Source organism: Pempheris klunzingeri, chromosome 21 (assembly GCF_042242105.1).
Source record: "Pempheris klunzingeri isolate RE-2024b chromosome 21, fPemKlu1.hap1, whole genome shotgun sequence".
Taxonomy (NCBI): domain Eukaryota; kingdom Metazoa; phylum Chordata; class Actinopteri; order Acropomatiformes; family Pempheridae; genus Pempheris; species Pempheris klunzingeri.
In genome coordinates, this window is record NC_092032.1 from 14,210,729 (window position 1) to 14,237,626 (window position 26,898).

At 41.6% G+C, this 26,898-nt stretch overlaps 1 protein-coding gene across 1 annotated transcript in view; it reads right to left on the minus strand.

Annotated features, from left to right (window-relative positions):
• ptprn2 (protein tyrosine phosphatase receptor type N2) overlaps nt 1-26,898 on the minus strand; it is a 119,569-nt gene that overhangs the window by 71,135 nt on the left and 21,536 nt on the right. Inside the window, exons 3-10 of the mRNA XM_070853085.1 lie at nt 26,435-26,548; nt 19,473-19,729; nt 16,532-16,985; nt 16,077-16,373; nt 15,811-15,851; nt 14,796-15,220; nt 12,028-12,114; nt 5,773-5,852 (exon numbers count right to left, since the gene is read on the minus strand). Of these exons, the coding sequence (XP_070709186.1) occupies nt 5,773-5,852; nt 12,028-12,114; nt 14,796-15,220; nt 15,811-15,851; nt 16,077-16,373; nt 16,532-16,985; nt 19,473-19,729; nt 26,435-26,548 (1,755 nt within the window). The remainder of the gene's footprint in view (nt 1-5,772; nt 5,853-12,027; nt 12,115-14,795; nt 15,221-15,810; nt 15,852-16,076; nt 16,374-16,531; nt 16,986-19,472; nt 19,730-26,434; nt 26,549-26,898) is intronic.

Genomic DNA, 26,898 nt, shown 5'->3' on the forward strand with positions numbered 1-26,898 from the left:
TGCAGATTTTCTGTTCATACAACACTTAAATGGAAACCTGGCTACTGTCTCTCCCCCTAAAATATACAGGAATGTTCTCACAAACATTTTCCTTCTCACTCTCCCCCGATCTCCTTTCTGCTGTCACTTACATAGGAGTGTGTGTGTGTGTGTGTGTGTATGTGTGTGTGCATGCATGTGCGCATGTGTGTGAGAAGCACATAGACAGAAGCAGAGGCAGAAACATGGGGGCAGACATTGTCTACATCCACGTCTCTGCGTGTCTCCCTCGGGTGACAGCCGTGTGTCAGGGTCTCTGCTCCCTGGTCCAGATGGCCCAGCCAGTTGCTCCCAGGGTCCCCTGGCTCCCAGTGCTCATTGACCAGGGCCGGGGTTCTCACGGCCTGGGGGCCCGCGGACTCATTGCTGTGGTCTGGCCTCTGGGGCCTTTGGGGCCTCAGAGGGGCTCTGGGGTCGCCCAGCCGTGACAGCCAAGACAATAGGAGTGTCCTCACCCAGCTCCCACCCACCACCTACCAGCCCTCTCTTAACACACACATATACACTCACTCATCATGGTGTTTGGCCTGGCCATCCTTGACCACAGTTGGTAGACTGTGTCAGAGTCACCAGGCATCAATTTTCATACCACAATCACACAACCTGCTGACTAATTAAATAAAATCATATAACAACCAAAACATTCATTAGGAGGTTCACAAATAAAGTGCAATTATGATAAGAGTGTTAGAACGCAAATGAGTTGCAAATCTGGAACATGATCGATCAAAACATATCCTTATCATCAATTAAAAAACAATGAGGGGACATCATTATAGGCACTCCATGAAGCAAAAACACCCTTCCTACACATAAATCCACCTACTCACTGTGAAGTGCACAAACATGCAAGTGGAAACGAATCCATCACCAGCTCCAAAATGTTTCTTTACAGTGAGCAAAAGAAACTCTGGCAGATCCAATTTCCCCCAACTGAAGGTGATTTACATGTTTGGAAATCACATTGAGATTGAGAGGAAGCAAGAAGGCAAAAAAGTACTAAACAACACATTTCAACATTGGTTTTAACAGCTTGGCTGCCACTTCATCAAATATTGAATAAATCATTTTCTTGGCACAGCATGAACACAGCTGCAAAAAAAAAAAAAAAAATCACTCACACAAACATGCACACACGCGCACACAAACACGGACACACAGAATGCCTTGTAGTTTTGATAAAGCAGCAGCTTTCTCTTTTGTTTTGCAGCCGAGCAGGGATTAGGCAGTGCGGGTCTTTGTCCTGCGGTTTTCCAGTTGAGCAGAACACAAGAGCCTCTACCTCCACTAATACAGTCAGACCTCCCAGCAGGCCTTTCACCACACAGCCGCTAAGAACCTGCTGCCCAAAAGATGCTTTTCAATGAGTTATCAAATCTCCTCTATACTGTCCATGCCTTTCAACCGAGTCTCTTTGTCTATTCTTTGTCTATTGAACACATCAAATAGAACTGATGGGCAGATAGATGGACAGCAGAATGTAGCAGAGCCATATTAACCTCCTTCAGACACTGAGTACAGTCAAGGTAACACTAGTAAAGGTTTAGGATATTGGTGCATCTGAGTGCACATGTACAGTATGTATGTATGAATAGCACAACACACACAAAGCTGTTTGTAGATAATGAACAATATTCAAAGTAGTTTTCCAAAATGAAAATTGGTTAACTGTTTGAGACATTTATTAGGTATAAATGCTAAATATTTGCTGCTTCACGCATATTAGATGTGAAGATTTGCTGCTTTTCTGTCTTACTTCAAGTAAATGTCTTTTTGAGTTTTGGGCTGTTGTTTGACCAAACAATTTTTCTATTAATAGAGATAGGAATCAAAATAGAAATGAAAATAATAGGTGTTTAACACTCTTAGATTAAATATAGAATATCCCCATTAGAGCTAGTCGTTGGTGAACAGCAAACAAAATGTATATTTGAAGAAAGATGTAAAAATTGGACTTGGATTGGCTTTGGACTTGTTTTTGGACAAAAGGAATTTACAGATATCACCTTCAATTCCTGGGCCCTGTCACAAAGTTGTGGAAATCCACTCATGTACAAGTTCACTACCAGTATTTAAAAGATCTTTTAAATGGCTTTTAACAACATAGTTAAAGACTCCAGAGTCTTTCTAACCTTGTATCCAATAATAATCAAAGTAAATCTTGTTTTACACCATCAGTAACATTGTCACTCCTGCTATCCAATGTTTTGGAGTTGGTGAGTTCAAAAAGTTTCTTTATTTCTTTGCTGGATAGAAAAAATTTAATTCAAGCAAACATCACTCCCTCGTCATTACCTACCAACAATCCTGGAGATTTTTTTTTTCCAATCTCAATACAGGAACTCACCAATCTGATTAATAAGATGAAAACCTCCTCTAATCTCCTTGACATTGTACCCACTTCTTTGTTCGAAATGTCATTGGCTCTATTGGTCCCAGTGTGCCTGTATAATCAATAACCCATTGACATCTAGTCATGTCGCAGCTGTTGTTCAACCGCATTAAAAGAAAAAAAAAAAATCACTTCTTTGCCCCAGAACCACAGTCCTACTTCTAAGTTATCTTTTATAGCTAGCTGTGCTTAGCTGAGAACAACTTCCTAGAGAGGTTTTAGTCTGGTTTCCATCAGTTGTGCTCAACAGAAATAGCTCTTCTAAGAGTCTCACATTGTCTAACAATGCCTCATCAACTGAAACTCTATCATCTGGTGTCCCCTAAGGGTTACATCCTAGGCCAGATTCTGTTTGCATCCTCTCGGGCAGATAATAAGTCTTTTTAAAGATATTTCCCTCCATTGCTATGCAGACGATATTCAATTATACGTCTTTAAGCCTCGAAGTCCGCAAAACTACTGTTCTTGTAATTTAGCCTCAGCTCTGGAAAAAAAAGGGACAAAACAGAAGTAGTAGTATTACTTATACTTATTTCTGCCAAATCTGGCTTTGTCTTTAATGCAATAGAAAATATTAGCTCTTTCCAAATCTGTTAAATCTACTCTGAATAATCTATGCTCTGAGTCCTGACCAGCATGTAAATTGTCTGGTTTGCTCCTGTTTCTTTCTGCTCTTGTTTCTAGCTAGCTCCAGCTCTCAAATGTGGCTAGCTGAGGTGGAGATTACTGAGCTGTCTTGACTATTGAAATTGACTTTTAACCTGCCTTAGTGAAACTTACAAGTGGTCCAAAATGCCATTGCCAAGCTTTTGACCAAGTCCTCCAAAAGGTCTCAACAAATTTTGATTTTTGTACACTGGCATCCTATCAAATTCAGAATCACGTTCAAGCTTCTTGTGATCATGCTCAGAGCTTTGCATGGTTGGGCATTAAAGAGCTACTGAAGCCATACATCACCACTAGGAATTTGAGGTCCTCTGATCAGGGTTTGTTGGTTGATCCTTGCTCCAGGCTCAAGACAAAAGGAGATTTTGCTTTTGAGGTTGTGACTTCTAAACTTTGGAGCTCCTCCCATTGGACTAAAGATCTGTGGACACCTTTAAAAAGCAGCTTGAAAACCACTAGTTTGGACTTGCTTTTGCTTTGGTTGGTACTTTGCATTTCATGTCTGTTGCTCTTTCTTTTATTTGCTTTTTTGTCTTTTATTGTAAAGCACTTTGTGATATCTGTGCTTGAAAGGTGCTATATAAAGACATGTACTTGATTACTATTTTCTCAATGGTTATTAATTATGAAGAATATGTTTGCTGATTTTCCACAGCATTCTACACTTGATTTTCCACTGGTTTTCTAGTTTCATGGCTGCTATAAAGCATGCTGTGAAGGCTCTCAGCAGCAGACTAGGCACAGAATACAGCAGGGGTTTTGATGAGTTCATTAAGAGGCCACGTCATTTATGCACAGTCACACATAAGGCAATGGTCAGCCAGGATTACCCAGGTGGCCACTGCATGAGGGTGTCAGTTTGATTTTCAGATTCCACACCAAACCATGCTGTTTCTCCAACCTGGTAACCAATTTAAAATCACTATGCCATTGTCATATTGTATTGAATCCAATGTCATGCATGCATATTTGGAGTTGGAATATATCTAGAAAAGGTTCTGCATTCACTTCACATTGTTTTTAATATCAGGAGGTGTGTGGGAAGTCCACTCCACTTCACACTGTGGTGGAAATAGATGGGGGCCACAAGGTGGAAGGGGGGCACAGAAAACAAAGCTCTAGCTGGATTTGATCTCAGGTCAATGGAGGCACACATGTAGCCCCAAAGACACAGGATTTAACCACTCTGCTATCTCCATGTGCCATTTTGACAATGTTATGGTCAGTCAAAATTGAATGTGAGCAATGATACATCTGAACGATATGGTGGATAAGCCCCTCTGTCGCCTTTTACAAATCCCTTTTCAGGTGGGCTGTATTCATATTTCATCAACATGGGTCAGGCTGATGATCATGTTGACTTAACATTTGGTCTGACATTTCAGCCCTGTTCACGCCTGTCATTAGCTCTCACCACATGCCACCTCATCAAAGTCAGTAGGAGGAGGAACAAGATGAAAAAAGAGAAAGAGATGGAAAAGAAAGAGGAAATGGAATGATACAATACAATTATTACACCTCATGCAGAAAAGGTAAATCTGCGGTGGCTGCAATATTTGCTCATTTAATCATTTTGTTAAACAAACAATGCAAAAGTGGGATGACGGTGAGGGATAAATACAGATACACACTGTAATCCACCAAACACACATGTGCAAAAACTACTCAAAACCACTGAACCAAAGCTCAACCTTTGGCGCAACCTTTCTTGCGGTAAATCTGTATCATCAGCCATCATCCAGCACATCCCTAATAGGAAACGAGTCGGTGCCAAAAAATGTTGCCACAGAGAAAAACTGGAGCAGCAACACATTTCAGCCAATAACAACACCACCATGTTGATTCCAGTGGGGTGATATTGGATGATATTGACTGTTGGGAGTATTGCTGTGCTTCTCAAAGTCATTTCCGACCAAAGCAAGGACATCGACACACATCCAACGCACATCACACACACGCCAACACCAACGCCGGGCAGATCGGAGTGAAGACAATGAACAGGGGAGCAGAGGCAGTGCATACTGACAACCCTCCTTTCCGTGGGTGACAGCTCTCCATCAGTCTACATCAAACAAGTGCATACATGCAGGCACACACACGCACACGCGCACACGCGCGCACACACACAGACACACACACACACACACACATACACAGAGGAAAATACACTCTAACTGATTGGCTGCAAACCTGTTTCAACCTGTCAGCCTGTTGGACATAATAGAAGACCAAATAAACTGTGCTGCACACTGTATATGAGTGTGTGTGTGTGCGTGCGTGTGTGTGTGTGTAGACGGGCGAAGTGTGCACACTATACTCATCATCTCAGTAATTGATGGTCATCTGTCATTGCACACTGTTGATAATCTTCTTTGGGACAGGGGTTTGTCTGAACAAGATGAACACCAGCCTATCTACTGTATCTGGAGAGACTAATCTGTGTTCTCATTAACTGAGGCACAGACGGTGACAGAGTGGTCTGGCTAGTGAAAATGAGATGAATCGCAATGAAGGGTGTCAACAGGATCATTGTGTGACAAGTGGAAACCCCCCCCAAAAAACCCATATATATATATGTATATATGTATACTTTTTATAGATTTTAGATAGATAGATTTTATAGATAGATAGATCGATAGATAGACTGTATATTTACATATAAAGACTGCTCTTACCTGCAACTTGAACTAGATCTGCAGTGGTCACGTTTTTCGGGTTGGAGCCAATTCTGAAAGTCAACGCTGGACCCAAGACGCTGCAAAAAACAAAGAAGAAAGAGCAAAATGAACAGTTGTTTTTAAAATAATAGTTTAGCTCTGACATTCTCCTATTGTGATCAATCCAGAGATCATCACCAGAAGAATTTTAATGTTTCAAGTCTATTTTATTCTGTTTTACGTGAGTAACTACAATGATTGTACTCTGAGTGCTGCAAAAACACAGGTAAGCTACCTTCTGCACCCAGCAGAGACTTCATAAAGTTTCTGCTCCCTGGAAAAAGTCCTGCATATGACACTCCATAAGACTGCCAAGACTTGCCATTTTTGCAATTAAATTTTTGTGCAGATGAAACAAACAAGATCGAAAGTGCTAATCAGTGAGGTTTAGAGGTTGATCTTGGTACAATTGGACAGAGCCAGGCAAACTGCTTTCCTCTGTTTCTGATCGCTACTCATACTCACTGGATGATATGATACTCCTTATCAATCTTCCCATATAATGCTCAGAAACAAGGAAAAAAGCACATTTACCAGGATGTCAAACTAGTGCTTTTAGGTATCACTATGTTTAACTCTAAATTCATTGCAGAAATTCACAGAATGCACACTAAAAGGTGTAAATGATGAGAGGGGAAGTACCAAATTGCCATATTTCTGAAAGAGATGTGAATAATCATAAATTCTCTGTTCCTTTTCTGTTTGAATTTGGCCATAGACCGAAGTACAGTCATCAGCCAAGCACCCTGTTTTCTTTTCAACTGCAGTAACCTGCCTGTACTCTCCACGCCTATATCCTCCTCTCTCTGGTCAGGAGTCAGCAACAGACTACTCTCCCTGGAGCAGAATAAATATCTAAGGTCCCTGAGGTTGGCCATGAAATAAAATCTAGCAACTCCACCAGACTCTTAAAGAGCTCCCAGCAGTGGTCAGGAAAAATAGCGTACTTAACTGCGTAGTTTACTGCGTACTGTAACCTCCTAAAATCACAGATGAAAACAAATTTTGTAAGGAGCCCAAAAGAGATTTTTATCGTCTAAAAAAACAAACAGTGACTTCATAGTCCTAGGGAGGGCTGTCTTTCAAAACAAGTTTCAAGCATGTATTCTCCCACGAATGATGAAGACTCTGTCGGGGCCAATCAGCGACAAATATGGCACCTTGTTTTGAGCTGTAATTGAAGTTCCCCAATGGGCCAATCAGGGTAGTTCTGAGAGCTGGAATGTAGCCGTGAGATCATTTTTCTCACGTTTGGTCAAAATCAAAATTAAATCAGTGATGTCTGGGATACTGATGATGAACACATGGCACGGCTGAGAAAATGATCAATGCAGGAGTTAGATGCATCACTTCAAGGAATATCGAAAAAAGCCATTTTAAAATGCCAGAACTGAGCAAAGAGATCCACACTGTGAGAATCTGTATGTTGTAGAAATAATTTCAGTCTATGATTTAGTACCAATTTTCTTAAAACATGTAAAAAAAAAAAAATCCCTCAGCAAGGTGGGTTAATTTGAACCTGCGTCTTATACAAATCAATTTGTTTGAACAATTTTGTACAATTGACTTTTATTTTTCTAGAGCAGCCTTATATTAACTTTGTATAAAATGCAGACAGTCACTTGTGCAAAATTGATTGACTTATTTGTATTTAAAACAGGTTGACATAATCTAACTGGTTGACTTGGTTTTAGAAAAGACGACACACTAAAAATTACTTTTTTTAAATTGCATCATCCCCTTAAAGACCCAACCAGTGTTGACACATGTTTTAGCCCATTTACTGCAAAGGAAATACACTACATCACAGCTAATTGGCTAATTTTGTAAACCAAGCTCTTAATGTTTGAAAGTTTAGATGTCTTTCCAGGCATTTCAGGATGTCGTTGAGTTCAGTTTATTTTGATCAATAAGCAGACTTTTGAAAACTGCTTAACATTTTGTTTTTGTTACATTATTGTTGTAAGGTAATACAGCTTAGGTGCAGATACTATATATTTAATCAATTAATATACTGAAATGAATGGAAACCATTTTCTGTCTGGAATAGTAGTAAAATAACATACAAAATAGAATGCATTTAAAAATGGTTTGAAATGTACATGATACTCTATGTAGTTAAAGCTGCATAAACACAACACTGATATACCAGCACCTTATGAAGTTGTTCATTCACACACCCAACAGATATGGAGAGAGATTAGCATTCATTTGGAGTCAGGTTCTTGTCCACTTTACAAATTAAGCCCAATATTCACTCTGTTTTAGCTCTGTTTTTGGTCTCCACCCTCTCCTGAGGGACGCAGAGTGGAATTTATGGAGCTTTTTCTCTGAAAACTGCTGCATGCTGCATTTGGAAACAACACTGATAAGAGTAATTTTAGTAATATTAGTATATTATTAGCAGGTCAGAATAATGAAATATGTTAGGATGGTAGAGCTGAGGGTAACCGAAGAATCGGGTGATAATTCTGAGTGGGTTCGTCACTACGAGTGATGACTTCTACATGCAGGTTGTCATTTTATCTATTGTTAAAAAAAAAAACAGGTTTAAGTAGCTAAAACTTCTAAAAACACTGGTATGTTCCAAAGTTAAACAGTGGCTTCTGTGATATTGTTTGTGGTTGTGGTTGAAACTTATGGATGGATAGGGTTAGCCTAATACTTATTCCTTCATGTCTATGACAATTAGTGACTATAAACGCGCGAGTTGAGCTGTCGACCTGTGCCATCTTTCCATCAGCTCTAATTCGCTGTGCCATTACAGTACAACATCATGTCTTCTCAGTTGAGCCCTTGAAAGCGTGTATACATTTTTAGTGTACTTCTGCAGACTGTATGACAGAGCGGGAGATACATCACACTGGCAGAGTGCCGTGACCCAGACCCACTCACCATCAGTCAGCCCGCCACAGAAGCAGCTACACTCACCAGGCCAGGGGCAATATATGAGCCGATACAGCTAGACAGACGGACCTGTCCATGCACCGATGCATTTGTGAACATGATCACACACATGCACCCACACACACACACACACACACACACACGGCTCTAAAACAAATATGTCCTTCTCTAATGCCTTCACCTGGGCTGTGTTTGCTCTCGTAAATGTCAATATTTCCACAATCTTTACCCCTGCCTCCACTCTCCCTGGCCGGAGAAATTCTGCAAGGGATCTCGATGCATCTCAAATTGAACTGACATGATTTTTTTTCTTTTCAAAGCCGCACAAACCCTATTTAAATATACTGGGGGAAAAACACTGCCACAGTTGGGGGATGAAGTTAAGACAGATAAGTTATCTGGAGGACTTCACACTGTGTCCTGTGTTATCAAATGTGTAAGCTTGGACTTCATATTAGCTCTGCTGCTGGGACATGATGAGTGTGTATGTGCAGACTGGTTGGCGGGATATTGGCAGGGTGTGTGTGTGTGTGTGTGTGTGTGTGTGTGTGTGTGTGTGCGTGTGCCTGCACAGACTGTGTGTGAGGATGAACTTGTGAGTGTGTAACCCACTCCCCCTAGTGTTTCTGATGAGCAAAACACTTACGTCATCTGAAAAAAGGCACCTATCATTCCCAGCCTATCATCATCCAAAACTACTATTTCAGCTCTCTTTTGAAAAGGGAGTATCCTGTGCTGATTACTATGGTAGCAGACTCAAACCTAATTCAGCGTCTGAAAATCTCAACACCATTCAGCTTCGTCTTCTCATATTCTCTGTCTGAAATTCTTCTAAGCTTCTCCTGTTGTCATATTTGAGCATCTCTTCTCCAGCTTTCCTATCAGGGCTCATCAGAGCGAGCGAGAAGCACGGCGCGCCCCCCCCCCCACCCCGAAGCAGGGCGGTGTGCTCTGACCCAGCTCTCGTACTTGAGCCGACTCATATTCAGACAGAGGCTTTCAAACACTCACCTGCCGTGGCCACACAGCAAGAGGCACAATGGGCTTACGTCACGTTCTCCATCTCTGGCTATTTCTACATGAATGCGCTTTCATTACTTCGCAAAAGGAAAGAGAATGGGGATAAACAAGCCCAAACAAAAGCGACATTTTCTGTATTTGTCTTCGGTATAGAATAATGTTATCAATACGAGGTGTAACACGATGTAGAAGCTTCATTTAAGACATGTGTCTGTGGCTTTTACTCTGACTTAACAGCTTTAATGCACTGTGATAAAGAATGTATGCAGCGATGGAAATGGGGACAACAATTCAAAATGATGTAAAATCGAAACAGATAAATGAATTGATGAAAAACAGGGAGACCAAATTTGAAATGTATAAATAAATATACAGATAAAACTCTGGCTTGAACCAACTGTCCAGTTTCCATCCTGACACTGATCGGAGATGCCCTCTACAAAACTTTTTAATTTATTCTTTTTTCTTCTCGCTCTTCCCCTAATATCCTTAAAGTGTGACAGTGTGGGCACCCTTCAGACAAAATTGAGACAATTACAAATTTAGCAAATTGGCACCATTAAAAGTGTGCTGAATCACCTATTAGTAGTTCTTGTTTACAGTGCACCCATGGGTGAAAAGACAACTATCACTGGATCACTTTGATTCTCGGACAAGTTCTGGAGTTAAGAAGGGGCATCACTTTTCTGTTTCTAAGCCAATTTATTCGCAGTGGACATCAGAGTTTATGATATCTTTGGAAGGGGTAAGTCCCATTGAGTCTAAAATATATGTATTGTACATATGTAAAAATATTATGTCTGTGTGTTCACAGTTACGACTCAGAGAAGGAGGACTTATCTTTAAGCAAACGGTGTCGATATCATAATACTAATAGTATTTTCTCAGCAACAGTATATGTCAAAATAAAGCGAATGTATGCAAAATCACATGGAGTTATGAATTTTAATTAAAATGTGCTCATAATCGTAACTCAATCTTGTAGAAAGATAACAAAATACATGATGTTTGTTTAGTCATGATAAGATTCCACTGAGAGTTGATAAAGAATAATATTGAATTATCACTGAGCAATGTTAAATGAATACAAACCAGTAATAATTTGACAATAATATAATATGCAGTAGATTTATCCCACTCTGAAAGGTGTCTTTGTGCAAAATGAGTACTTTTACTTTTGACACTTACGACATCTTGCTGCTACTTTTATTTAAAAGCCCTGAATACTCCCTCCACCACTAGATACATAAATGAATGTACAGTACAAAATGTCACTGGCTATTCATCCGCATCCAGATAACGACACCAATCATTATGTGCATCAGGAGTTGATTCTGAGTGATATGAAATGGCAAACATAATAACAAGATTGATTCAATCAGTGCCAGCATGATGGCATATCAAAGCCGCAACTTAAAGATGGAGATCAGAACGTCTCCTTGGTTGCGTTTATGTTGAGGTCACTGTGTGTGTTTTTGATGCTGAACACTAGATACAGAGTCCTGTCAGACAGTATTCTCTCTCAGCAGCTATTATCCCAGCCAGAATACTCCGTATCTACAGTTACAGTGCAGACGCAGACTGCAGTGCACCGGCTTTGGTGTTCATATGCTGCGGGTGTTACTGAACCACCCAGACTTCACTTCTCCTGCAGGAGTGCCTTGAAAGGCTTGTCAGATCTTAGGCGAACACATCTCCTCTGCCTCCTACATGGTCTGACACCAAATGTACAGCAGAACCATGGTACAAGCAAAAGCCAGCCTGAGTTCAAGGACAGTTCGCCCGCTCATTAATATATTAACCGCCTCCTGCTGGACTACTTTCTCTATTTGCAGCTTTCGATCAACTGCTCCTTCTCTTTCTCTCTCTCTCTCCCTCTCTTTGCCTCTAACTGAGTGCCGTTTGATGGCTTGACTGCTCTCTTTTTGACAAGGCGTACAGTGACAATTGTGGCGAGGCAGTGTTTTGAATACAATAGAGACATCACTATGTGTCTGGAGGTAATTAGGCCTGATTTCTCTCCCTGCGAGAAGTCAAACAATCCAAAAGGTCAGAAAAACAACAAGCGCCTACAGTCTACAGGCAGCGCAGCACAGCATTTTCACACAAACAGTCCTTGCGGCGCCTGGACAACCTTCGCTCTGTTTCCCCGTGCTCAAAAGCACTAAACAAAATCGTTTCTAATGCTTTAAATGTGTCTGATTATGCTTTATGTTCTGTATGGCTTGTAAACTCTGAGATAGATTATTATTTTTGACAGCGTGGGTGTGTACGGGATGTACATACGAGAGCTGGGTGAGGTCTGCGACGTGGAGATTCAGCCTCTGCGTCAGCCGCTCCATCAGGTCCGAGCCCTGGTCAGTGGTGAGGGAGCTGAGGGAGAGAGACAGACAGCTGGGCGTCACGTTTGGAGGGCCACACTCATACAAGATACGCGCAGCTATTCAGCCGTTAAAATGCTTTTTCTTTTTTTTTTTTGTGAGATACTGCCACAATTCATACCCACAAATGGGTAATTGCACACAGGCAAAAGCTACGGTTGTCTGAATGAATGTACTGCACACATGTACACACTCGTAGACAGACACACAGGCACGCACAAACACAAACAAACTCGCAGAGAGCCGTGCCCAGGGAAAAGGGATCAGCTGCCTCTTCAGGCTTGGTAAATCACCTGCTTTTTTCCAGCAATGAGACAAACAATAAGGTGCAAATGGAACCTGCATGAGGTGTAATGGCAGTATCATATGGACGCACCTTTCTCTCCCTTTCCTTCTCTCATCCTTCTTTTTCTTCGCCTACATTCACTTTCTTTCTCTCGCACGCACGTACACTCAAAGTAAAACATGATAACACAAGGTACACAAACACGCGGGCATGCACGCTCCCTCGCGGTGAGAAGAGAATAATAAGGTGCAAATGGAATGGAGGTGAAGTGTAATGGTGGTCTGATAAAGCCATGCCTCATCTCAGCTCAGGCCGTGGCTGCTCCCTCACTCGAAGAGTAAATCGCCAAGGAAATAGACCAAACAAAGGCAATCTGCAGGCCAACGCACTTGATGGAGGAAATGAGAAGGGCATACACAGACAAACACACACACACACACACACACACACACACACACACAGAAAGCTACTTTATTGCTGACAGCTTAACCTGGAATCACTGAGGCTGCCAAGTGACTGCAAGGTGACATGCACCAAAGAGTCATGGATCATAATGAGACATTGTACGAATTTTGTTACCACTCCATAGGAGAGAAATGTGAAATGAACTGGGGACCAATTCCATGCAGCACTGGGCACTGAGTGCATTATCACTTTTCTTTTTTTTCCCACATACTCAGCATGCTCTCAAGTTAAAAATGTACAATCATTAGACATGTTCAAGTTTAAACTATGCTGAGATATTGTTTAGCCTGTATCTGACATCCCAATACAGCAGCTTTCTTTCCTAACAGAACCCAAAACTGTGCAGAAGCGGCTGAATCAGTCCACCTTTGAGAGAGTGGGTGGCTCTTTTTTCTCCACTTTTTGAGGGGTTTTGAAAGTTAAGGATTCGCCGAAGCAATTCCAGACACGTTTGCATCCCTCTGCGGTAATTCTAGCAACTGGAGAGCTCCAGGAGTGACTTGGTTGTTGATGCTAGCACTTTTCCCCTTGGGTTTCTTTCTGTCTCTTTCTCTTCTATCCAAACCTTTCCACTCAACCCCCTCCTCCACCCCCCCCATATGCACCCCACACTCCACCTCCATCCTATTCCCCAAACCCCCCACTACCACCACCACAGTGTCAGGAGCTGTCAGATAAGCAGGTTTGCGTAGCCTCACTGCAGGGTGCGAAGGAGCTGGGGATAACAACCGTGCAATCATGAGGTCTGCAGCAAATGCAGACACCTCTATAGGCCAACTATAGGTGTCCGCTCGGCGGGCTGAGGACAGACGAGGAGGAGAAGATGAAGACGTTTCATTCAGAAGGTGACCTGTTTCTTTCCCCTGGCACTCACTCACCTACGGTATATTGTGTGTTTACATCTTAATCTGCGTTTCTATACGTGTGGCAATAAGGAGACAAAGATTGTGCCCATCGGACCTTTATGAGCCTACGTCTGTTGAACAGGTGAAGGACAACCCACTGACACCGGACTTGATAACGCCATAAAGGGATTTGAGAGAGGGCCAGGGGCGAAGACACAGTCGATAGGAACTTATCTTTGCTGAGCCTGAGCTGACTGAGAGGTGAGCCAGAAGGAGAGAGAGAGAACTTGGCTACCCTTCCCGACAAAGTATCATCATTAAAGCTGTAATACAGCACTGTAATACCCACACGCTGAGGGATTTATCATCCCTGCTATTGTAATCAGGTGCAGCACACACTACGGATTTCAAACTACAGTATTCTTTTTCATAAAGACGTGGATACGTGGGTGGTTTTGACAGAAATTGCATCTTTTAAAGGCAGTTTTAAGTAACTGAACAAAGCAGACATATGCTTGGTATTAAGGTATGTAAAATGAGTCTGCCTTGAAACAGGTCCAACAGTACGACTGACAACTGGTGAGTGGAGCAATAAACTATAATATGAAGCTGTGAGCTACACCATCAAGTCAGCAGATAACAACCACTTAAGAATGAGAGAGTAGATTTACAAGGTGACACTTTTTGTAGGCAAGTTTTTCGGAGGTAAAAGAGGTTATTGTCATACAGTAGATCCGTCTATTGTTGGTGTCTGTGTCTGTGCACTGCTGTCTGTCAACAGTGTCAAGCAAAGATGCTGTTAATATAAATGCAATTCACAGACATTTATATTCAATGAAATGCTGTTTTTAATAGGTTTATTTTTATTAAGACAAGTACATATCATTGGCCACTGTGCTGTACCATACCATTTATAGTCTAACTAGCTTGTGACACCCGCCTTTAGAGGGAGTTAAGTTCCTACTCAATATTATTAAAGAGTACAATATTATTTCTGAAATATAATGATTAATAAATGACATTAGAATCTGATCAGTCTCATATAAATATGTAATGTTATATCTGAATTATACTCACTCTGAACCAGTGATTATGTAGCCAAAGTGTCTGTCCTTCCCTCTGCTGGAAAACTCCTTCACCCCCACATGGACCAGCTGAGTTTTGACTCTCATGTCCTTCTTCTGCGGCTCCTCCGGCTGCTTTTTCCCCGCTGGGGCCTGATGCCCCTGCATCCACCTCTGGATCTCTGAGTCCACCTGAGCGTCAGGCGCCGCCGCACCACCGGTTAAACGCAGGGTGGAGCCTTCCTTCTCAGGCACAGCCATGGTCTTCTCCTCCCAGTGGTGGGGTACGGGAGCTTGGCTCTGCATCGTCCGGCTTTGGACGCTCTCCAGCCCGACCATTTTCTGGAGGGGAGCTGGAGGCCCAATGTTGACCTCTGGAGCATCACCGAAGGGCTCCAGGTTGAGGTAGTCCAGCAGCTTGTTGAAGAAGGCTGCATGCTGTGATGAATGAAAGAAGATTTCATTTCGCATCACACATTTTCTACTTCATTTTACCTGTATTATTTAGTTTAGTGAGTTTATCAAGTTATGGGAAATGTTTTTAAATTAATACATTGAGCAGAGACTTAGTTTCTATTAGACATGGCCATCATTGAATACATAGGAATTTGTGTTGCATTTACTGACATCTCTGTATCTGAGTACTGGTCCAAGGTCTGCTGACATTCTTTTTCCTTACAAATTATCAAAGAGTGCATTCATTAGCTTTATGTATTTGGTAAAAGTGAAACAAAAGATTGATGGCATCACGTAAGATTATGTATTATTTATTTATTATTCATATGGCTTTTAAGGTTCCATTTAATGAAAGTATAGAGTTTACACAAGACACACACAAAGGAAGCTAAGATACTGCAGTTGTGAGACTACTTTCATGTTCTAATAATTTAACAGTAATGCTTGTCTGTGCAACTTTCAAATCATCCGTATTTGAAGTAGCATTCAAAAGTGAATAAAGTCTAAGTTTGGACATGTCTCGCTCCCTGAGAAACCAATTTGTTGGTTGAGCAGAGTAATTTTAAATTCACCTTGTCAACAGGCTCTTTGTCTGCACCGTCTATTTGTTGGCCTGGAAACAAACACAATGTATGTGAGCAGATTGTGCGAAAACTGAAGTTCTCTCTTGTATTTAGCAAAGAATGACTCAAAATGAAAAACTCAAAAATACATTTGGCAGAACTTTCTGGGGACTTTACAAGTAAAGCATTATTAAAGCTTTTAAGAACTTACAAAGCCATATATTTTTACATCTATGGCAGCGTGTATTCTCTTTCTTAACAGAACAAACACTGACCTTGCTGTTTCATTCTCAGTGTGTCTTTCAGGTTTAAATCCTGCCCTTTGTCTGATTCCAGGTCCTGGTCTTGATTCAGTTGCATGGCTGCCAGTGGCTCCCTGTTACCCTCCTTTCCCCCCCTGGAGTCTGCAGCTCCTGGTCCAGGCTGGACCCCAACCACAGGCCGCTGCTCATCCACCTCCTGCAGCGTCCCTGTGATGACCTCAGCCAGCTCATCCAGGTCTTTGCCCATGAAAGCCTCCATGTTAATGCTGTGCCTTCCCAGCTGATTCACCATATTCTGGATGAATTGCTCTGGACGGGAAAGAGAGAAGAATGAGAACCCACAATTATACCGTGAGTTAAATTTTGTATCACTTGAATCTAAAAGAAAAAGCAAACTAAAAAATGGGAACATTGTGTTGCAAATACTAAACCCAGAATGTGACATATCTGTAATAACCTCTTCTTACCGTCCACACCATTAAGAGGCTGTTTGGCTGTTAGTCGGTTTGGGCTGGCCTTGAACAGAAGTCTGTCTAGATTAGGCCTTTGGGTTTTGGAGCCAAAAGCCACCTGAGACTGTGGCTCTACGTGGTCATTGGAAGCTGGCCGGATGTAGTTGAGGTAATGGAGCTTTCCATTAGGCCACACAGCTTTGCCACCTGGGGCGTCCCGCTGAGTGCTCGGTAACTGGGCAAGAAGACGTTCCAGCTGGCTGGATAGCTGTTTGCTCCTCCCTGGGTCTCGGTTAGGGTATGTTGTACTGAGCTTCGGGTGTCTGCCCTCTCCACTCTGGGTGAAGACTTTGGTGATTGGAGGTTGGCCGTCTCCTTTATGAAGGCTGTAGAGAGTGGTCTCCCTCCAGCCCTGCTGGGGTTTTGACCGGCTGGGCGCCAAACGACCATCAGACTTGATGTCTTCATTCTGCAACACAAATACCAACATTTAGACGGTTCTTGATACGTCAAACATCATTTGTAGTCATTTTATCAGCGTGGCTTTAGGGATAGCTGATGGTCTTAAAATTGGTCAAGCACTTTGTCCAGGCTGAAATATCTCTAATAACTATTGGATGGATTGCTATTAAATTACAGACATTCGTGTTCCTCAGAGCATGAATCCTTGAGCTGTCCTCTAGTGAAACACTAAGGTTGACATTTTTGGTTTATAGTGAAAAATCACAACAATTGAAACGACATGAAATTGTACAAACATTCATGGTGCCCTGATAATGTATTTGGTGATCCCCTGACTTTCCCCCTAGTGTTACTATGACATTTACATTTATAGTTAAGACTGAAAAGTCTCAATAACTGTTGGATGGATTGCCATTAAATCTAGTAAACACTCATGAATTCATTAATTGTAGTGACTATTTTTCCTTTTGTGTAATTATGCCCATAAACTTCCAAATGCCAAAATGAGTACCTGCAAAACTACTGAAATTCACATTGAACCTAAGTAAAACCTCAGTTTTACTTATAGCATGTGGTGTTAATTAGCAAATATTAGCATGCTAACATGCTAAAGTGAGATGGTGAACGTGGTGAAAAGTACACCTGCTCAACGCCAGCAAGTTAGCATGGTCATGTTCCCATGCTGAAGTTAGCCTCACAAAGGCAGCCTCACAGAGCTGCAAGCATGGCTGTAGACTTTTGTTAAATTTTGCAAAGCTAAAGTGACAACATTGATATGATTAATCTTCAACCTAGCTTCAGCTGTTCCCCATGAGAGCACTAGTGGGGTTGTGCTGGGTCAGCATTGTTGTGACAGGCTTTGGTGTAAAAAGAGAGGCAACCTGGGCTCGACTAGACAGGACAGGATATGAATAGGGATCTTAGATGAAAGACAACTGCCCTTGGAAATTACATTATGGAAATCAGAGATGAGATAGTGTCACTCAAAGAGTAATTTCATGCATTTCCAAAACACACAACAAACTTTAAAAGCACATCCGTTCTCTCATGGAAGTAGCAGCAACCCTTATCTAAAAAGAACAAAATATAAGTCATCTGATCAAGCCAAAGTTAGCCATATGAGTTTATATCTGACACATGATGAATTATGTGTTATGCATCTAAAGGTCTTTTAACAATCTGGCATGGTAACTTGGTATGATATTGGCACTAAAATGTGTGATTTTGTCCTTTCTTCTCTTTGTGAGGAAGACAAATGATTTTTCTTGTCTGAATCATAAGGGCCCACGCTTCAATTCAGCATACAGTATATCCGATCCACTCAGCTGCATTATTATCCATGTCGGTGCTGCACTAATACTAGCTATCTCCCTTGGTGCCATTTTCTGTCCTTCAAATGTATATAGAGAAAATGTCAGTCTTTCCAAGCTCAGCATACTGAGAGGCCATAATGGCATTAGCACAGTGAGACGGGGGTGCTCTGCCATTCATGCTAACCATGTTTGCCTTTTTCCATCACTCTATACAACAAAGGAGCTCATCTCATCAATAAGGAAGGTCCTGAACTCTTTAACTTTGCATTCTGGCTGCACTGACACAGCAGCAGGAAGCAGCTTCGCCGTGAAGGGTGCAGAGCACATTTCACACAAAGCTGGGGGTCCACCCTAAATATGAGGGTTGAATAATGTAAAGAAGTGATGGAAGAGCATTGTGTAAAAGGATCTGAGCTCAGTGGGTGACGGAGGAGAAGATAGAAAGCCTAAAACAAAAGCGTTGCAGGAACAAGAGGGCAACCCCCGCAAAAGACTCTTTTACAAAAGGAATAGGAAGAGGCCCTTCCATAATTTAGCCAAAGAAAACATGTTTTTTGTTTACCTTGTGAACCAATATTTCCAGCCTTAACTCTTGACCTAAATGCTATATCTCCAGCCAAGCAGTTACATTTTGGCATTAAAATACAGTAACTTTAAAAGTAGGGGAGAGGGTTACTCTGGCAAATTAATGTCACTTTCTTAAAGGTGAGAGACCTGCCAGAAACAGATTTAAAAATAGTCCAAATTGAAGCAAAAGACGCTGAGATATCTTCTGGTCTATTATAGACTAAGCTCTGAAAGCACCAGATCCTACATTTCCCATAATGCAGCTAGACGGATTTATAAATGTGCCCGTTTTCAAACCGCACACCTCCAATTTATAAGAGGCTTACTTTTTATAAAAAAAAGTTTGAAGCACAAAATGAGATAACCCTGATGACACCAACAAAGTTATTTTCTAAAACTTAACAAAGTGTCTTCCAAAGCCACAGAGGACATTAGTACTCCTCTTGAAGTGCAAACTAAACTTCATTTATAAAATCTGTGCCGTGCCCCTTAAACTCTTTCTTTAAAATTCTTCTGTTAATGTCCTGCATGTTTTTTGTGTACTTGTCACACCTGTCCAGCCCACTCCAATGTCAGCAACTGCCTAAGGTCTACACAGTGGACGAGACTCTTACCTGAACACTGGCGCCCTGTCGCTGGATTTCTGCTTGTTCTTCCGCCTCAGTCTGCGGCCGAAAGCCCAATCCCGTCAGGTACTGCTGAAGGTTTCTGCTCAGCTCTGCCTGTCCAGGCCTCAGTTTCCTGTCTCTGGAGCTGCTTTGGGCGGTCAGGGGGCTTGAAGGTGTGGCCTGATGGCGAAGAGGGACGTTCCTCAGCTTGGAGAGTTCTCTAGAGATGACCTGCTGAGTGATGTCGTCCTGCCAGGTCAAACCTGAAAATAAAGAGGTCACAGTGGGGTGTTTTAAACACTAAGACACGATTAAAAACACATGCACATCCTAGAGCCCAATAGGATGGGTGCTGGATGAAACAACATCTAGCAGAGCTGAAAAAATGGATGTGCAAAATAAATGGCTCCTGTTTAGAGGATTTTATTTGCTGTGACGTTTCAAACACGAGGCTCTTCCTCAAATGAATACACAGAGTAAGTACCCATAATTCATTTAGCAAATATCAGTCAAACAGTAGTAAATAAAACATTTCATATTAAGCATATACACAGATTAGAGTACCAAAGTCACATACTGCATATATAGAAGGTACATAATGTAAATCATATACAAATGTATCCCAAATAATTTGTACTCCATAAAGTTCCCAGGGTATCTAGTCACATTATATAGCTGCATTACATACTACCCATTGTCTACGTAATTGTTATTATAGGGAAAACATGGCAGGGATCTTTTAAACATCCATAGATCAATATAACCCTGAAAAAAGAGACATTTTTTTCTGCAAATATCTCAGGCTCAAACACTAAATTAAACAAACGAATTGCAAACCTAATCAACGTATTCAATGATGCATATAAGATTAAACAAATATCTAATATTAAGATTATACAAGAGAATACAAAACTCCTGACAGGCAGATATGGGATTTTCTTTGACAGTTTTATACATCAATGCTCGAAATTGCTAAACGTATGGAATATCAAAATGCTTGACCATCACATGGAAATGGCTGCAGCCAAACACAGGATGACTGGTATGCAATTGTGGGTGCAGTAAACTAAGTAATTGACCTTTATCCTAAGACTATGATATAAAAATATTAAAAAAAAAGAAATTCCAAACAATCTTTCCTCTACTAGACTAAATAATGTTAGAAATGTTTCACAGTATTCCTGTACAGTGTACAGTGTACAGTGTCTGTGTTCTCTACTTTGGATAAATCGTTGTAGTTCTCTCAGCTTTACTGAGTAAACAAAACGGCGAGGATGAATCAGAATGGGAAAGTAGAGGAGGTCTGAAATTACAGCACACTAAAAGGAAGCCACGACTACACATTCAAACGCACGTACGGCCGGCCACATAAACATGAACACACACTCACGCACACACACAGCACAGCCAGTCAACAAGCCCAAGGAGAATGTCACACTGCGGCCTGACGCCTTGCCAACATTTCTGCTAATTGCCAACACATAGTTGGGATGCAGAACTCCTGGGCAGGGGCAAAACGCAGTGGTGCCAGGGCCAGATGGAGCTACCCAAGCAAAAAAGATACCCAAAACATGGCCCCATTCCCAATGAGCCAAGAGGCAAAGCATTCCATCGGCAAAGAGCATAGAAATGCCAGAGATACTATATATATTTTTAAGGAGCCAAGATGTCCACTGATCACTCTTCTTTCCACAGTAGAAGCATTTTTTAATGAGAAAGAAGTAATTATCTTGTGATAAAGGCTTAAGGTTCTTAGCTGCCACATACCTAAGCTTTTACCGGACTCATCTAAACAAACAACACTGCTCTTAATGATGTGGACATGCATAATAGAAATAAACTAACAGCCCGGGTTTAAATATGTGGCGAAATTAAAGTATCAACACCGCAGAATGTCTTCATTAGCCCGGTTTCTCACCCTTACACACTGGGTATTCTCATAGATATTCATAAGCACCAGATGAGGATCTGAGCAATGCAGAGCAGCTACAGATGCCTCCAGTCATTCTTGGCAGCGCTGAATGGAGCACAAAGCAGCGTATGTTGCCACTGTTCTGGAACGCAGCTCAGCCATCCATCCGTACAACAATGACAGTTAACTACTCGTGGCCTCAACCGATGTGGTGTATACTTGTTATATATCAACGCGGTGATGATCATTTACGCTATCATCAGTCGCAATGGTGAAATAAGGTCTGACTTCAGCCCTAAAGCATCCATATGGTACCTGCGGTTAACTGCAGCTGGTTAAATGGGTTCAGAGTGTGATGGCACCACAACAGGATGAGGCTGGCTTCATTGACTGTGACACCTCTATCCCCTCTGTCTCCTGGGGGATGCACTCATTTCCATACATACCATGTTTTGTGCGGCTGCGATGGGCACACTTGAGGGGAAAGGTGTGCCGGCGCAAATTACAGAATCAAAATGAGCCGTTTTGTAAGAGGAAAAAGTCAGGAAGAAAAGTAGTGGGCCCTATACGGTTGGATTCCTTTCAATCAACCTCTCAGCTGATTATTCTGGCACTGAGGAGCTAAATGTCATGCAAATTCATCTGCAAGTCCAGAGAAAGAGCAGGTTCCATCCCCAAGTGCTGCCGGTTTTTGCCTGTTAAGGATAGCATGCCGTCTCAGGCAAATGCCTCAGTTAATTAACGCCTTGCCATTAGCGCAACAGCTTTCAAACAAGCAAGATATTTCTGTTGGCCTCCTGTCTGTTTTCTGTGTGACAGAGAGGGAGAGAGAGAGAGAGAGAGAGAGAGGGGGCCTCCTAAATATTCAAAGCCTATTAGATGGAATCCTGTCTACACGTCTTGTAGTTTCATATGGTGTTTTTGAAATGCAGATTTTCCCCTTTCCTTTACTTCTGTCCACCTACTGATTTTAAGGCATTAATGGAGGAGAGCGTGAATAATTTAGCAGAAAGTTCCACCTAATTAGTCAAAATGAAACGTGTCAATCGAAATTTGACACCAAAATAAGACCAGCAGCATAATGGTGTGGTGAACCTATAAATATGAATGCTTTTCTAAGTGTCATTTCATTTTCTGCTTTACTTTAAAAACCATTACTGAGTACTGTTGTTAGCTCATGAAGCTTTACGACAAATCAACAAACTACACCAATTTCAATTTCAGTCAACTTAGTTCAACTCCTCACCGAAGCTGTACGATGTTCACACTGAGTGAAGTATTTAAACTCACCTCTCTGTGGTTTTATGGCTAGTCTATGTCTTAAAATGGAAATATTCCAGATATATTGTGCATTATTTTACACACATTTGGACATATTTGGGATCTTTGGAGACTCTGAGATCTCCACTAGAGTTTAAACTAAAGTTGTGTGGGTTTGAATAAAGTTTGGCTGTAAAGTATGAGTTCTTAATGACTGACCCGTCAGAGACGTTAAAGAAGTTTTTACACTGCTGGAGTGCTGGTGAAGGTGTACTTGCCTTTCCCCTCTGGTTCCATCGAGGTTGTCAAGGAACAGACAGAGCAGAGGATGAGGAGGAACAACAAAATTCCCTGTCAAAGAAAACATGTTTGTGCAGGAGGCATAGTAGAACCATGAGTAACATGAGGTTTCAGTAGCGCTGGAGAGACGAGTCTAATGTCAGTTTATGGTCACTGATTCTTCCTGACTGACGCTTCCTGTCAATGGAGCTAATGCAAATGTCACAAGGCATCATCTTACTTCACTTGTCTGTGCTATGAGAGTATCCACCACTCTGCACAAGGTCAGGAGGTCAATCGACTGCAGGTTAGAGTAGTTTAACGTGATGCATCAGCTACACCAGTGTTAACGTTCTGACATGATTCTTTCTGATGTCTGGAGTACGAAGCTTGACGGAATAAATGCTGACCAGGAATTGAAAAACATGACATAAACTAGCAGAATGAAGCTTCCCCTGTCTTGCAGTCCCATTGGCTGTTTGCTTAGCCCCTGCCCCCTTAGTTATAGTTGCTATGCCTATCAAGTTTCCTGCTTTTAGCTAATATTAAAAACTCTTTCAGTAGTTGTAATAAATCCTCTAAGTGGTTCTTAAATTCACACACGACAGCCACGTTTATGATATCATGCTAAAAGAGTGAGGCTAAAGCTAACAGGATCCAGGCAAAGATTCTGTGTCTCACCAGCTTATAAGGAGCACCTCTGTCCGTAGAGTTAGTCATAGTGTTGCATTATAGATAAAAAGTTTAGTTCATTAAAACATTATTTGTTCCAACAAAAGCCTTGGGAGGTTTGGATGCTTGCTATAAAACATTATACTTTGGCAGACAACACAGTAGTTGGATTTATGCTTGTTATTACTTCAAGCACCTTTACAAGAGAGAAGCATTTATGATGAGGAATAACTGATCAGTTTGGCAAACAAAACACTATCTAGCACAAGTTTGGGGCAGGTTGGTTACGTGGGAACGTCCTCAAAACAAACTAAGAGCAGGACGGAGCCACTCTTCACTTTAAACTCTGACACAGAAGCGTCTTTGCTCCCGCAAGGTGGATGTTCAAGCCAGGAACAGGTAGTGTGACCTGTGACCCTAAGGCTAGATTACTGCTAATGTTTGCAGCTTAAAATAGCACAGATAAATAGACAGAATAATGCATTAGTTCTACGCCAGCAGTTGTATTCTTTTTGTTGTTTTTGTAAAGGCTATAAAATACACATATATTTAGCAGAGCCATGATGACTCCAAAGCAATATGCCTGCCTGTGAAATGTGTAGACACACTGTGGCTGCACACGGTGAATGCTAAAGCTGCTTTTGGTGCTGTGTAATATAAAAGTCATTTGCAGTTGGGTGACAGGGCCTTGCATTCAAAAGGTATTGTGGTGAAAATGTAATACCAGACAATGTGAACTGCCAATGGGGACACATCCAGACAACCAGAGCCCTTTTGTACAAGGGTCAATTCCTATTGATCTGAATGACATTGGTGTTGTGCAGTGAGCAGAGATTGTGTGATTTCTACCTGCGTCTCTGATGCAAGATAAAGAGGATTGTAAATCGATTCCATTGATGTTCCCCCCCCATCCCCCCTTCATCTCTACAATTTAAGTTACAGTACAATGGTCTCAATAACCCCGTCTGGCCTCCGAAAAAAAAAAAAAAAGGGCCCCACACGTCTCAAAGATGACACTTCAATAGCTGTTGAGCTGATAAGAATAACGTGCCACCAAGCATTAACAGTGCATTGTGGACTCATCCGGAGATAATGCTCTGTGTCTGTGGATGTGATTCTACAAGACAGAAAAGGGAAAAATGACTCAAAGTGATGATGTCATGTCTGCGGCGTCTGTAAACGGGTGTCTAAAAACACAAGGTCAGGAAACGAGACTCATGATGAAAAGCATCAAAAGAATTAAACACCTCTTAAAATGAAGCAGCAAAAAAAATTACACACCAGATCTCCTCTCATCCTCCTCACTCTCATTTGTTTATTTCTAAGCAGTAATTAGAATAAATGTGTGGTCTCGCCTGGCTTAATATTCATCGCTGCATTTTTTTTCGCCTCCTTTTTTGATTTCCTCTGGCCGACTGCTTACTCTTAATGATTTTCAACACTGGTTCACGCCTGTTAAAAGATATTAAGCTCAGAGTGGCCTGCAAAGCCAATTATGTTTGGAGGGCTGATGTTTGTGGTCACGGTCTGTGTTAAAGGTGTCTACTGCCCCCTGGTGGCACATTGCTGCACTTACAGGCTGCTACATGTGGGGAGATAATGTGCAGGAAAAAAACTAAATTTTTTCATAATTTGCTTGGTTACACCTTATTTTACGGGCTTTAATTTCCTACAAATATACTGTATTAATAATTTCAGTTAGTTGAGTTAGTTTCCTTGAATTTATTGTGTAATTAGTAGATTTTGAGATTACAAGCAATTGTTGACTGGGAGGAACTTCCTTGAAAGAACTGCTACATTTAATCCTGAGCAAATATTCATGTATCATTTATTCATCACTGGAAACTTTACTTTCCGTATATGGTTTCTGAACTAATTTCTGCATGTTCGGCTGACCTGATATGCACATACTCTCAAGGTTACACATGCAATTGATTGGAACTTATTTCACTATAATAAGTACTACAGTAAAAATTTCTTTGCAGGGAACTTTAAAATGTTTGGCATGTATGTATTCCAATATATGTGATATTCAAGCAATGTTTTTTTCCCCCAATTTGTTGGCATTTCATGGGCAAAACATTTCTTCTTAAAAGTGCCTGAGTCACTTGTTGAGACAGACAAAGCAGAGACATTTGTTTAGCAGTTACAGCAAAGGATCCATAACAGCAGACTGCCTGCAGGCTCCAGTCATTTCTAGCTGTTGTTCACACAAACAACCATCACCAAGAAGCAGCTCTGTCCACCACAGCCAGTACAGGGCATGAATGTAAAATCAGCGTGACAGAACTGCGGAGATGTGCTGGGTGAGACTTTTGACTTCTTAGCATGGCTCCAGGTTGGGAAACTTTACCCGCTGATTCTTAAATTCCTCCTGTAACTTAATTCCTAATGAGCAATATACAGTATTTACTTCTGCTATGAAGACATCTTATGGTCACTTCACAATATGCCCTGAAGATGTAACCTGTTTTAACAAACACATTCGCTGGTGCCATTGATTGAGCAGGAGAGACTGTTTAATGTGATTACACTGTAGACCTCACAGTTACTCATCCACAAAATTAGCTCTAAATGTCCTACCAGCATACGAGCCAATTAGATTGGCTTGCTGGAGTTGGGCAACGGTGGCGAAACAATGGCCCGGTATGAGTCAAATGACCTGTTCTAGCTCAATGGTGTTGTGCAACGCTAGCCAAGGAGACAGCTTGGCTTATTTGGCTTGCTCCACACAATGGCAGTTGACAAGCATTTGCTGAAAGCCCTGTACATGACTGATAAAGGCTGCTGAACAGAGAAAAAGGACACTCAGACAAAGACAGACAGGGATACAGGCAGCATGTACCTCTGTGAGCCAGTTTCTGTAGGAGGATCCTGAGGCGTTGCAGAGCAGAGGGAGAAATGTCGTAAGTGTACAGGTCTGCACCACCCAACTCGTGGCACCTTCCAAACACTCCATCTACAGAAAAAGAAATAAGAAAAATGGTGAAAACTGGTTCATGATGGATGTGTTTAGATGGTTGAAAGTGAGAGGCGCATATGAGAAATGCTTCTGGACATTGATTGCTGTCTGACAAAGTAAAATGACGTCTTCCTGTCCAGTTGAAATGTTGTAATGGTGTGTGGCACCTGCAGTGTCTCTGTACCTTCTGACTTCCTATTTTGGGATAGCTAATAGCTGACATTTTTCCTCTGACAGCACCACGATAAGCAGCCGTTCATGGCAGGAAGGACTTTATCAGGGACCCTGGTAATCTCCCTATCAGCAGGCTCCTCGCCTCACTCAATACAGGTTGCTAGGCAACCCAC